The following is a 14,920-nucleotide window of genomic DNA, read 5'->3' on the forward strand; positions in this document are numbered from 1 at the left end:
CCTTAGGGGATTCCAGGGAATATCTGCCATACAAATACATCTAGAAGCTACTCCACTGTCACCCTTCCTCTCCACCACCAGAAGGCTTTGATGCTCACAAAACTACAGATACCAGGATTTTTTAGGCTAAGTTACAACTGTTAAAGCAGTGTTAAACTGATTTATTTCTGCAATGTGACACTGGATACTGATTCAAGACTTCCACCACCTCCCTGGCATCAGTTGAAAAACAGAAAGAGTGTTGAATCTCATCAGCATACTGATGTACTTGTATGTACATGTACAATCTCCACCGTCAACTTAGTTGGCTCCTCACTGCCAACTCTTATCTTATGAGCCAGGATGAACTTACAACAAGCAAATTGCTCTCACGCCTTCGAGCAATTTGTTGATTTTAAGCAGGCAGAACAATATGAAATAAATAAATAACAAAATAACAAACAATATGAAACTGCTCTATCAAAAGCAGGCAAGCCTCAGTCACCATCGTAGACTCTATTCTCAAAGTGCTTAGCTAATGCATCATCATTTGCTCCTATTCCAAATATGAAATAAAAAATAAATAATAAATAAATAATAAACCCTCACTTCATGACAGAAAAATATAAATTGGGCAGCTGCAAGGTTGGCCTCTTGATAAATGAAGAGCTAAGTCCAGTCCTATTGATTGTGTACAGTTGTGCTGGTCTGACAAAGCCTTTGCCCAATAATACCAGGGCTTCCCTCACAGCTGTAGCCAATTACGCACCAATGAATGCCAACTGACTCAGCCTTTCAGATGGCCTCAACAGCCCATGCCTGGGCCTTTCCCCCTGCACATTTAAATGTGCTTTTGAGCTCTCTTTCTGTTTATTTCAATGTCTGATCATTGTTCTTGTATGCAAAGGAAAGTGAAAGAGACCCTTTTGTAATGCAAATGAGTGTTCTGGGCAAATGCACATTTTACATTCACGGTTACAAAGCTGATTGAAGCTCTAAGCCTAGTGGGGATTTGAGGGGCTGGAGTGCCATGCGTCATGTTCTTGTCCACTGCTCCTATCGCTGCTCTCTATGAACTATGGCCAGGATCAAATGAGCAGAAAACATTTCCTTTTCTGGCTGCTAGCAGGGGATTTCAAGATACAGTTTGGCCCTTCTCTTAACTGTTGAACACCACTATATTGTACAGCAGCACTGAAGCCTGTCCCAGAACTTTACTCTTTCAGATTACTGCTGTTGTATAAAGATTGCCTCTCATATCTATCCCTTCAGAACCTTTTATGCTTGCATTTATCTGTGCTGGGTTTGAGTGGTAAACTCACATCTATCTGCAATCGTATACATGCTTACACAGAAGGAAGACCCCCTAAATTAGAGTTTAGGGGTATAATGGCAGTCCTATTCCCATTTACTTGGAATAACCCCCATGCAGCTTGATCTTAGTAGAGATCAAGTTCAGATAAAGCACACATAAACTTGGGCCGAAGAGGTATGGTCCCAAGCTTACTAAAGGGTAAGTCTCATTCAGTTCAGTAGATCTGACTATTATGTTGGTATCACCCAGTGAGGTAACTGAGCCTCATGGATGGAGGTATCACATGCACAGTGCAAGCTAGGCCTCTGATTTCTCCACCTCACCCCATGCTTTTGAGTTTTGGTGGGTGGAGAAAGGAGAGGCATTATTCACATACCTCATGCCTTCTCTTCTGCTGAGCGTGAGCTCCAGCATTTTAAAGAGATGCCACAGCCCGTTTTTTACATACAGGCAACTAAAGTTTGAGCAGCAATGGTGTCATTGCACTTAGGTTATCATCCAGTGTATCCTGCACCTCCTAATGACACCCCTGTGTGGGATAAACAGTTAACAATGTAAAACAATATTTAAGAGATCAGTGATATCTTTTAAAGCATGTAAATCACAAAGAAAATCATTGCAGTGGAGAATGCTTTTGCTTTAGGTCTAGAACTGGGAAAAGTTACTTTTTTGCACGACAACTCCCAGAATCCCCAAGCTGACATCCAAAAAGAAACTTAGCTCTTTATGTATTATCTTTTTTTAAAGTCATATTAGGCATGGTGAGGTATTTAGTATTTAATCTATTCAGCAGACTAAGAACAAGGTTGAGAAAGAATTCCTGCCTGCTAACTTCTCTGACCTTTCCTCACCCCAACCATTTCTTAAGCTGAGATGTTGCAAAAATGTTTGAAAAAATGTTCTGTATAAGCAGAAGCTGATGCCAATTGGCCAATAGTATATACCTTGTTTGAAGAGTGATAGTGAATTAACTAGCAAAATGCTTCCTGTCCATGTCTTGCATAGGTTTGTTCCTATACTGGCAACAGTAAAAAATGATTTTTAAAAAAGTAATTCAAAACCCCCTAAAAGTACCCATATATTCCAGATTTCTTGAGCATCTTTCTTTAAAAAAAAGTACTGTGACTCTCTTATCCATAGCTGTTGGTCCAGTGTGAGGTATATTAAGAAAGGTCTGACAATCTTAGGGGTGGTGTTTGTTCAGTTGTCAGTGTGTCCATGTAAACCCCAGCCTTCCAGTAGCAAGGAACAGCTGCTCAGCTGGTAAAGACCAAGCACATCATCACTTCCTAATAATAGCAAAAGGCTTTAGCCAAATCCACAGGCAGATTGCAGTGTGCTCTTTCAATTTAGGGTGTGTAGCAACAATCCCTGAACTATGCAGAGAAGTGTAACTGTTTGACCAATGCTCTCTCCTTGTTTTTATTTATTATTTTTTTAAGTTATGACTTGATAGGGAACAATAACTGAAAGAGGGAAACATGGTAAACTGTAACTGGAGAATGAATCAGCAGCTGTCAGATTTGTCCACTGAACACTAGCCAAGTGTACACAAAGGGCTGCTAAAAATGAACAAAAGTTTTTCTTCCAGAAAATGAACCTACAGGTCTTAATCCAGTTTTAAATCTCAACGGGAGTAGAGTAGACCCCTTAAGTCAATGGAAACTTGGTAACTGAATGCTTGTGAAAATTCCACTACTTAAATTGGTTTAATCTGTTTGTGATTGGATGCAGGTCTCTGCACTTCTGAATAATCAGATCAAGGAAATGATACACATTCTCCTGTTTTGAATCGTCTGTCTCAGTTTTCGTTACTTGGTCAAAATCAATTTTAGGGGCCGTTTCACATGATCAGTTATAGTGATATTATTCCAGTTTACTTATCCTGGCAACATCCTGTGGAATCCTGGGTTTTGTAGTTTGGAATGTCACTACAGCTCTCTGGATGAGAATTCTAAATCATGGATGAATCACAGAATCATAGAGCTGGAAGAGACCACAAGAGTGATCCAATACAACCCCCTACCATTGAAGAATAAAAAAATCAGAGCACTCCTGACAGATGGCCATCCAGCCTCTGTTTAAAAATCTCCAAAGAAAGAGACTCCACCACGTTCTGAGGGAGTGTGTTCCATTGCTGAACAGCCCTTACTGTCAGGAAGTTCCTCCTAATATTTAGGTGGAAGCTCTTTTCCTTTAAATGCCTCTCTCTAAACTGCCAATGCCAGGATTCTATAGTAATCCTGGATTCACTTCCTAGGTAAAGTGTTTATTAATGGAAATTAAAAAAAAGATTTTCCATATCTTGGATCAAAAATTGATCCAAACAGAGACTGCAGTCAAGAGATAAGATGAAGACTAGGAGGCTCTGCAGACAGGTGGCTCCACGCTGCCTGTTTTGCCCCAGAAGGAGGCTGCGGCAACCACACCACTTCTGGGCTGGTTCTTTTTGTGTCCTGGGTGGGGTGCCATAGGCGCACTCATGTTCCATGATGACGCCCCTTGTGCGTAGCACCATTTAGGCACTGTGCATGATGAGCATCATCATGGTGCATGCCATGTAGATGGACATGTGCCAAGATGTCACCGAGGTGGTGCAACAAGGACTTCGAGCATCTGGACACTCAGCGCTAGTGCACGTCCAAGCCAGCACAAAGTGCCGGTCTCTGTAGCCCCTAAGAAAGGGAAGGGATGCAATGAAATCAGAAGCCAAGATATTAAAGAGCAAAGATATACAACTGAATACTGTACTAAAGTTAGACTCATGCAAGCCATAGTATTCCCCATCATTATGTACATATGTGAGAGCCTGACAGTGAAAAAAGCAGATAAAAAGAAAACCAACTAATCTGAGATGTGGTGCTGAAGAAGAATGCTGAGGATACTGTGGACAGCCAAAAAGACAAACAAATGGGTCCTTAAACAAATTAAGCCTGAAATACTCCTAGAATCCAAAATAATCAAATTGAAGCTGTCATACTGTGGTCACATAGAATCAGATAATTGTAGAGTTGGAAGAGACCACAAGAGCCATCCAGTCCAACCTCCTGCCATGCAGGAAATCACAATCAAAGGATCCCTGAAAGATGGACATCCAGCCTCTGTTTAAAGACCTCCAAGGAAGGAGATTCCACTACATTCCAAGGGAGTGTGTTCCACTGTCGAACAGCTCTTACTGTCAGAAAGTTCCTCCTAATGTGGAGATGGAATCTCTGTTCCTGGAGCTTGCATCCACTGTTTCATGTTCTAGTGTCTGGAGCAGCAGAAAACAAGTGTGCTCCATCCTCAGTATGACACCCATTCAAATACTTAAAAAGGGCTATCATATCACCCCTTAACCATCTCTTCTCCAGGCAAAACATACCCAGCTCCCTAGGTCTATCCTCATAAGGCATGGTTTCCAGATCCTTCACCATTTTAGTCACCCTCCTCTAAACACGCTCCAATTTGTCTAAATCCTTTTTGAACTGTGGTGCCCAGAACTGGACACAGTATTCTAGGCGAGGCTGACCAAGGCAGAATAGAATGGCATTATTACTATTACATCTTGAGAAGGCACAACTCATTGGAAAAGAGAATAATGCTAAGAAAGGCTCAGGGTAGTAGAAAGAGAGGAAAACTACATGTCAGATGGATAGATTCAATTAGGGAGGTAACGGGCAAGAATCTACAAGATTTAAGCAGAGCAGTCAAGGTCTCGGAGATGTTTCATCCGCAGGGTCGCCATGAGTCACAGACTCGAGGGCAGTTAACAACAACAAAACTAATGACAAAAGAAAAGGCAACATGAGGGAATGAAAACAATTATGGCTTGATGTGGAGGCATTTCTCAGTGCTCTGAACAAACAAGATAGAAGTGGAGCATCCCTACACAGAACCTGATTCAAAGGTTTAGGAAAGATAAATGCTACAATCGCTATGGAACCTCACAATTTCAGAACACAGATAACCTGAATCCCATTGACTTTATCACACGGGAGGAAAGCGTCCTCCTCCTCCCATCATTAAATTGAAGATTATCACACCATCACATTCTTATCCTGTTCTTGTCCCGTCTGTAAACAGTAATGGACCCATCATTTGATATTAATGGAAACTCCCGTTAATACCAAATGACAGGTCCATTACTGTTTATAGACAGGACAAGAACGGCATAAGCACACAGGGTGTGATAATCTTCCCCCCAATAATGTGATTAACAGGATTTAATGATGATTTAATGACATGAGGAAGACATTTGCCTCCTCTGTGTGATAATCTCCTATGTCTAAGGCTTCAATCTTATGTTCACTATCTAGGGGGGGAACCTACCATTAAACTCAATGGGATTGACTTTGGAGTATAGGTGCCTAGCACTGCACTTTAAGGAACAGAAAAGCCTATGTTAAGGCTGCAGCCCTATACTCTTTTACATGGGAATTCAATGAGTTTACACTGAAGCAAGTATCCTCTGCCTCTGTACATGCAGAACAATGATGTCGCAGAACAGGCCAGACTAAACTTTGCTGGCAAATTTTAATGCAGGGTTTATAGACACATTCAGCTGAAAGCTCGACATAAGCCTGTAAGATTCCCATATGGAATTCTGCACAATTCTGCACAAAGAATTAAATAACGAATGATTTAATCTGATATATTGTACAGAAATAAAATAGGCACAGACATTTTCATTTAAAAGAGTAAATTACAAAATTACAGCATAGAACAACTTAAACTATCCCCCCCCCCATATCTATGAATTTTGCACCCACAGATTCAACCATCCACAGCTTGAAAATATATTGTTTTTTAATTCCAAAAAACAAAGACTTATTTTGCCATTTTATATAAGGGGCACCATTTTACTATGCCACTGTTTATAATGGGACTTGAGTATCCATGGATTTTGGATCCTGGAACTAATCCCCTGTGGATACCAAGGGCACAATGTCCTATTACTTTGGGGCTACCCAAGTCATGCAACAAAAGTTATTGCTATGCCTGAAAGAGAATTCCATAAAATGGTGCCATGACAGTTAAAGCAGTGTCAAACTGCATTAATTCTGCAGTGTAGATGCAGCCTCAGTCAAGCACCTCCGTCCACAATATCCTTCTTGATGGAGAAGCATTAATGCAGGCATATCTCAAATAACAAATAAGCTCAATTTTTACAAAATCTTTTAAAACTTTCCAGTCTCCATTTTAGTTCATTGTCCTCTGTCTAGCTGAAAGTTTTTAGTAGCATTAGAGCTGGGAAGATGATGAAGGAGGGCTGGATAATAATGAGATTCTGCACTAGCTGATTCTACTATAGCTATAGCCCGCTTTAAATGGGCACTTCGTGGCATGGCGGCAGCGATACTAGGGTTAGGGACCGTGCACCAACCGCATGGTCCCTAACCCTAGTACAGAGTGGCAGTGTACTCATGGCGATGTCCCATGTACATGGGTGCTGCCATTGCAACATAAGCGCCGCGCAGCATCCGCACTCATGATGTCACTCCGGCGCTATAAAAAGAACCTGGAAATACCAGGTTCTTTTTACTCCAGAGGGAAGCCGCGTGGTTTGGCAGCTGCGGCTTCCTTCTGGAGGGAAATAGGCCACCGGCAGTTCGCTCCTTTGGGACGGTCTGTACCGCGGCTATGTGTGCCTTCCTGCAAGGCAAGGTAAACAGCAGCTGTCTCCAGAATCCCTTATAGGATGCACTGAATACCAAAAGAGAGAAAGGGGGAAAGGAGATAAGCAATCCCATCATATTAAAGAAGATTTATACATTTATAAAAATAAATAACTCCGACCACCAAAATGAAAATCATAAGAAAAAGTAGAGGATAATGAAAAGGAAAAAAATAATTGCTTGATGCATTTTTGGAAGCAGTTTTCAAGTAGTCTTTCTCTCTATGTAAAGTTTACCACCCAGTTATATTGTTAGTTTTGGATGCAATGTTTGTTGAGAGATGTTGAACTGCTCTTCTTTTTTTGTGGTGTAGGAACCTATTCTTTCCATGTTATTTCTGCCTCTGGTACCAAATTTTGTTCTAAAGAAGCAATGCCCAGGAAGTAACACATCTACTATGATGATCACCACTACCACTATTGACTGATAATATATACATCACCCCTAGGCAACAGGTCTGGTCATTTGGGAATCATACAAAGGGGATGTTGAAAAGGAAAATGTGCTCCAAGGGCCACATGTCCCCTCCTTCAGTGGATTTAGGTGGACCCTCAGACCCCTGCCAGACTCCTAAAGCCTCTATGGCCCACAAAATGAATTGCTAGAAAATGCACAAATTCAATCAAAATTCACACCTGGAAACCTCCAGAATTAATAGATAGTGTCAACCCTTAACTCTCCAGGTCCCTATAGAAAATTGTTTGAAACCTGAAATAATTTCTAGTTCCATATCAGCCACAAGTTGCTGATATTTACCACTCTGTTTTAGCATGACTCTTAGTGGAATCTCCTTCTTGATGTAAGTTCTAATCTTTTAAATTGCTCTTGAATAAACCACCACTTAGGCAACTTGTGAAGGCAATTTGCTAGTTGTGTTCAACTGTTTCCTTACTCTGTCTTGGCATGTACCCCTCCTACCACAGGTAACTGCACAGTCTGGAGGGCCCATAGATGTTTTGGGGCTCAGCATGGTAAAGGAGTTCACTAGGTGGCAGTTTTATGTGGGTTCTTGAACCCAATGATGTTCCCAATGGAGATAATAGACAACTGAGGACAACTGAGGATAATTAAGAAGACAAACTGATATGTTATTGCACTTACACTATACCTTTTCCTATTACTTGGGTTAGCTGGTTCATGGATTCACAACTTTGAAATTGTTTGATACATGAAGGCATTTATATTTGATACATGAAGGTATTTATGGAATCTAAATTTCATCTTTATGAATAACTTCACTTCCCATCAAAACTTCAACCAATAATGAGCAGGAAAGGCCATAATACAGAGGACGTTCACCACCACCACTATCCTAGGTTCTTGCCTTTCTCAGAACTCTCATCACTTACATCAAGTTATTTATATCATGAATTTTCCTTCTTGATAATAATTTTTTAAAAGTCCTAAAAATATTTACATTGCTGCTTTAATGAAGTGGACATCAACTGAAGCAACTGGGGACAAACAAAGACCCTGCATGAGATTCTGCATCCATCTGCCCCATTACTTATCTGCAGACAGGGCTGGGTATGCTCAACCCCTAAGTTTAAAAGATCTCACAGCATATAAAGATAATGTTATTCAAACAGAAATGGAAGTTTGGTTTGTGTTGTTGTTCTTGTTCTCATCAATATTTTATATTTAGAGTAGTTTCACAGTGTGAGGCCCCAAGAAGTTATAGTCATTAGTATATGAATGCAATAATGTCTAGAGGTGGAAGAGATGGACAGATAATAGTCTCTGTGGCAAAAGAACTTTCTGGCAGGCCACAATAAGTAGTGGGATGGATTGACATTGGTCCACCGTTTCTCCCATCACAAAGAGCCTTCCCTCCCCAGCAAACCTGTTGTGACCAGAAGGTCTATTGAGTGTTCAGTGTCATCGACATTGTTTTAAAACACAGGTTGCACATTCCTGTTCCAGGATTCCAGTCCACTCCCTAGTGCTCCTAGACAACCCCCAAGCTCCTTCCGCCATAGCCTCCGCACTTGATCCAGTAGCTTTCAATTCTGAACCCAGAGCCTGGGCCTAAAACAGACCTGGGGAAAATGGTGGAAAATGAGCAGTCATGCACCCTAAACATGCATGACGGCATGGGAGTGCAGGGGAGATCCAGGATAGCATTCCAAAGAGGCAGATACAGACTCCAAGGGCCCAAGACCAAAGGTAACCACTTGACCTCTGAAAATTGCCTCCACCTAAAATCTTTTAAAATATTTAAAACAATTCAGTTGATGTCAGTCATAAATGAGCATCCAGAGTCCTGGGATTTATGTAACAACACTGCAAGGTTGTAGCCAGATTTTTATAGTACAGTGCATCCTTGCCTTCTGCAGGGATCCATTCCAGACCACCACCACCCTGTGTGAGGCAAATAGCGCATATGCTCGAGCCCTATTGGATATAATGTGGCTCGTGCATGATGCATAGCACGGTGTGTGCGCCATGGACGCAGTGCCATTATTAGTCTCATCATGCAGCTTTCAGCGTAAGCTGAAAGCCATGTATGAGGCGCCTGCGTATGATGCCGGCACACTGTAATGTCAAACTGCATTCATCATAGGCTGAATTTTAAATATGTTTGACATTTTAAACAGTCATTTGCCCACCATGTAGGTATTCAAAAGTATTCAATGTGGAGGGGCATCAGCCTCACATACATTGGCTCCACCCTGCCCCAACCTTCCCAGATTCAGATTGTCCTGTAAAACTGAACAAGAGATTGTAATTCTATTTGTATGAATGCAATCATAGTTCTCCCTGTGAGAACTGTAACTGCCATTCAGCCAGAGATGGTCACGCCCTTCTTGCAGACTTTCTTTCTTCAACATGGGAGAGTTAGCAAATTGGGGTGCAGTGTTAGTATGTCCATCCTCTCTGTGCTCAGCCTTTTAATCATATGGCAGAAGAGTGCTGAAGATGGTGTGCTGTTGTTTTTTATCTTGTATTTTGTCAATTATGTTTTCATTGTATTTGAAACTGTTTTTAATCCACACACTTTTAAATAGAATTGTTGTTTAATTATTTTTTTTAACTATTGTAAAGTAAGATTTTAACTAAACCCCAGTTTTAAATTCTTGTATGTCACTCTGGGTCCCTGCCAGAAGAAAAGCAGAGTATAAACTGAATGAATGGGTAAATAAATAATGCCTGCTCCCAACATGCTGATTCACCTGTGTATATTTACCTGTATGGCTTTCAATGCCATACTTTTTAGGTTGGTAATATTTTTCCCCTAGACCAAATCCATTAGCTCAGAAATCTTTAAACAATGCATTGTAATTCCCTACATTTTCTTTAAACTAACAGAGAAGCAGGAAAGTAGGAAGGGTATAAAGAGCAGGGAGACGAATTAATCACTGAAAAGTAATTAACAGAATCTCCTTTTGGGAGATGAGAAATACCATTTTGGAAACTATATATAAGAAGATGTTTTGCAAGGGACAAAAGGGTAAACAAATAGTGAGATGCAGCCTCACCTGCTTGGTGTTATCTTTAAGCATCCTTTGATAGATTTATCTGTAAATTCTTCCTGGAGTGGATTATTCTCCAACGGTGTTGATGCAGATGTGGTTTCTTTTTTATGGCAGATCAAAACATAATTCTTGTTGTCATTGTTTTCCCAAAATATTCCTGCAGATGTCTCATAGCGTATACAAAATTCTATCTTTGCACCATCTCTCTGATATGGAGGAACCAATGAAATCTTGAACAAGAACTGGTCAGTCTCACCATCACAAGAATTAGGTACATACTCTCCAAGTATGTCATAATAAGTCAGCCAATTGTCCAGAGTCATTCGAACGTAGACCAGCTTTTGAAATGATACATTCAGAACACGAATTGTGCCCTTCATACATGTTATTCCTGGTAGAAACTCTACAGACTCTAGAGATACTTTCTGTGCTCGCACTTTTTGCAAAAGTTCTTCTTGTGTGGTGGGTGGAGTAAACAGTGGAGTTAAATAGAACTCCTCCACAGGCACGTCTTCATCTTCTAAGTCATCATTTGGTGCTGAAATTGGAACATCCCAGGTATCAAACTCCTTAACAGATACGAGGTCAAAACCAAATGCATCAGCAAATGAAACTTTTCTTGCAATGGTTGATGGGGCTTCTGCCTCCATTTCTTCAGAAGAATCCGAATTCCGCCTTCGGGGGCCGGGGGAGAAACGATGTTGATGTGTAGCTTTAACATCTTCATCTTCTGAGAGAGAATCATTTAAAGTAGGAACTTCTAATAAGTTCTCCTTGCTAATACGACCAGGTTCTTCAAAAGACTCCATTGGGTTCTCTGATATAAACCGAAAGAGACCAGTCCAAGTAGATGCAGCTGATATTTGAGACCGTGTGACTTGAAACAAGGATTAATGTTACAGTTGACATTGCAAAAGGGACCTGGTTCTATTAATAGGAGCAATGGCTTGTTAACTATGTTAGTCTGTTCTTCAAAGGCCTTCTTCAGCCTGATCACATTGCTGCGAAAATTTGAAGGTAATATCTGCATTCAACATGTCGGTAACTTGAACCCACAGCCTTTGTTTTTGTCATAGTTACCATGAAATTTTAGTTATTAATAATATAGCATGCTTATATTCAGCAAATAAAAAACAAGATGTATTAATGCAGAACCTATACTGCAATATTTATCACAGCTTGCTAATGATTTTTCTGTTGTCTGAGATTCTGTGTAATTACATCAAAATGAAAATTGTGCAATATGGTCTCCTGCATCAAACTGATTTCACAACAGAAGTTCAGTAGCACCACTAGTGAACCATGTTAATGGTTCTAAGCAGGTAAATTTAGGATACAGGTAAAATGAGAGCAACAGTATTATCAAGCACTGTACATAGTATTTTAGAGAGCATGCAAAGGGATCTTGTAGCACCTTTGAGACAGAGGGCCAGAACACACTGCAGAAATAATCCAGTTTGAGACCACTTAAACTGTCCTGGCTCAATGCTAGGGAATTCTGGGAACTGTAGTTTTTTGAGATATTTAGCCTTCCCTGTCAGAGAGCTTTGGTGCCACAATAAGCTACAATTCCCATGATCGCCTAGCTCTGAACCAGGGCAGTTAAAGCAGTCTCAAACTGGATTATTTCTGCAGTGTGTTTTGGACCATAATTAATTGCAATAATGCTGGACAGTGGCTGGATCACCTGGAAAACTGACTGAAAACCTGAAAATGTTGCTTTTGAGGGAGACCACCATACTGGCTGAGGGATTTTGTGAGTTGTGATACAAGTAACACTTTGCAAAATGGACTTGCCATCATTACCAAATAAAAAAGCCAGCTGTAAAACATCTGGCTTGGCAAAGGGACTTCATTCCCTCTCTTACTCACCACCCCAATATTTATTTCAACTAAACATCTATAGCCCTTAAGAGTACAACAAAATTAGTACTAGGAGTGAGTGGGGGAAAGTGTTGGTTTTCTTTGTCATCCTGTTCATTTTGATCTGTTCCACATTTATGTATTAACCCTTGATGATTTTATTCTTGCAGAGTTCTGTTGAAAAGCAGAATAGGAATAAACTAAGAAACAAAGGATGCAAATGTATCAAAGGGAATGAAAGAGTACAGGGAAGAGAAAGGGATGGAAAGAGAAAGAGACAAATGAGACAAATACAGGATTATGATCACTGTGTGCTATCTGCTAGCAAATCAGACAGATCCTGTGTGACGCAAGTGTGGCAAATTTGTCCTGCTATGCTGTCTGTCAGTTATAATCCCATTATAGATCTGTGTATTACAATGGATCAGGTAGCTCTTGCGCATTGCATGAGTCATCTTTTGACCAGCCCCTACAATGTTCTTTCTCTGCCCATTTCTATAGATAGAATGACTTTGCACACCAAGACACCTACCTACCGTGTAGCAGCAATAAACCTTGTACATGCAGTTGTCACTACTGATGCATCCAATACTGTAACTTTATATTTTATTTTGGCTGGTGTAGTGGCTAACATGCTGGCTCAGAACATGTGTATCTAAACTCATCTGCATGCTACTTCTCTGTATTGAGGCAATATACTTTTCTGGAGCATGAATGATCAGTAGGAATTTAGTTAAGACAATGTGCTCAGGGAAAACTATTCCCAATCCAACTCTGTCTGTTCCATTCCTTGTTCTTGAGCTACATCTGCACTGCAGATATAATGCAGTTTGACACCACTTTAGCTGTTGTGGCTCAATGCTATGGAATCCTGAGATTTGTAGTTTGTTTTGGCGCCAGAGATCTCTGACAGGGAAGGCTAAATATCTCACAAAACTACAGTTCTCAGAATTCCACAGCGTTGAGCAATGACAGTTAAAGTGGTATCAAACTGGATTATTTCTGCAGTGCAGATGCAGCCTCAGCCTGGTGAAACCTGTTTTGACTGGCATGCTAGCCAAAAATATAAAGGAGCTGTGTGTGTGTAAATTTGTGATGGTGTGTAAAAAGTTACCCTGGCAAGCTGCTCAGGGAGCTTTGGGGACAGAGCTTTTCAAAAAGATAAATGAAGCGGGGTTTGAGAAAAATGTAATGAACAGCAATTCAAAGTTTAGCCATGATGCTGGAGAGGGAGAAAGGAAAGGGTGGGTAGAGCTGGAGGTACAATGATGCAGTACATATTCAGTATGAACAAGAAAGTGGCAGATAGTTGCAGCAGGAATTTTAAAAGAGGCAGGGAAATAAGGCTAGATAGGAAAGGGAGACAATTCCTATCCTGGAGGTCTGTCTAAATGAAGAAGAGAGATGTCATTCTTAGGTGCAAAGCACACATCATTCAGGAGCCCACATACTTGGGAAAGGGAGATGACCTAAGAGAAGTGAGATGAAGTACAGTTCAGGAATACCAAGGGACTCAAACAGCTGGCGTTTAGAGCATTTATAGACTTAGATGTGATGATTCTCCATGCAAGAGTGTTGTATTTTTTTTAAAGGGAAGAGAGTTTTGTAGGTGAGTGACATTGATATTCTACAGTGGGATAATCCCCTCTTTAATGTGTTGGGTGCAAAAAAATAATAAATAAATACAGGAACTTGTGTGTACCTCTGGCTTGGATCACATGGATGACACTCAACAGCCCAAAGGGTGTGTCATGAAATGACTTCTGATTCTAAAAAAAACCCTTACCAGTAGAAAGAACCAGATCCAGGGGTGATTTATTATAATCAGTGGATGATTCCTTTGACAGCTTACCAGCAGAAGAGATTTGATCCTGAAACGACTTAATTTCAGATTGCTTTAAGTCCAAAGATAGTAGTTCCTCTATTTGGTGCATACCTGATTGGCATCATTGGGGGTTTTCTTTTTATCTGCTTTCTACACTGTCAAGCTTTCACATCAATACATAGTGATGGGGAATACCATAGCTTGGATGATTCTAACTTCAGTGCTCAATTGTATATCATTGCACTTTAAGATCTTATCTAGATCTTTAATCACTGCCCTTCCCATTCAGGGCCTGTTACAGACAGCCAAAATAAAGCTGCTTCGAGTCACAGTGGAGGTATGGTGTTTCAATGATGCATGCGTCCTGAGTCCAGAAGTCGCACCAAAGCCAAGCTCCAGCCATCTTCTCCTTAAGGGTCAAAACAATGATGAGGAATTGGAACTAGAGCAGCTTGCGAAGAGGATGATGTGGGATTACCTGGTGCGGTAGAAGAGATGTTTTGGGATGTGGCATAGTGTCCCTGTTCCACAGGACCTGTAGGCTCTTTAGGGTTTCTGAGGCCTGTTACAGACAGCCAAAATAAAGCTGCTTCAAGTCACTTTGGAGGTATGGTATTTCAATGATACATGCGTCCTAAGAGTCCAAAGGCCGCACCAAAGCCACGCTCCAGTCCTAAGGACTGGAGTGCAGCTTTGGTGAAGCTTCCAGACTCTTAGGACTCATGCATCATTGAAATACCATACCTCCAAAGTGACTCAAAGCAGCTTTATTTTGGCTGTCTGTAACAGGCCTGAGTGTTTTATG

General features: G+C 40.8%; 1 protein-coding gene across 1 annotated transcript in view; it reads right to left on the reverse strand.

Annotated features, from left to right (window-relative positions):
• PPP1R3A (protein phosphatase 1 regulatory subunit 3A) overlaps positions 1–11,283 on the reverse strand; it is a 43,821-nt gene extending 32,538 nt beyond the window's left edge. Inside the window, exon 1 of the mRNA XM_042469938.1 lies at positions 10,431–11,283. Coding sequence (XP_042325872.1) covers positions 10,431–11,236 — 806 coding nt within the window. The 5' untranslated portion in view covers positions 11,237–11,283. The remainder of the gene's footprint in view (positions 1–10,430) is intronic.
• Between the last annotated feature and the right edge of the window lie 3,637 nt (positions 11,284–14,920).

Source organism: Sceloporus undulatus, chromosome 5 (genome assembly GCF_019175285.1).
Source record: "Sceloporus undulatus isolate JIND9_A2432 ecotype Alabama chromosome 5, SceUnd_v1.1, whole genome shotgun sequence".
Taxonomy (NCBI): domain Eukaryota; kingdom Metazoa; phylum Chordata; class Lepidosauria; order Squamata; family Phrynosomatidae; genus Sceloporus; species Sceloporus undulatus.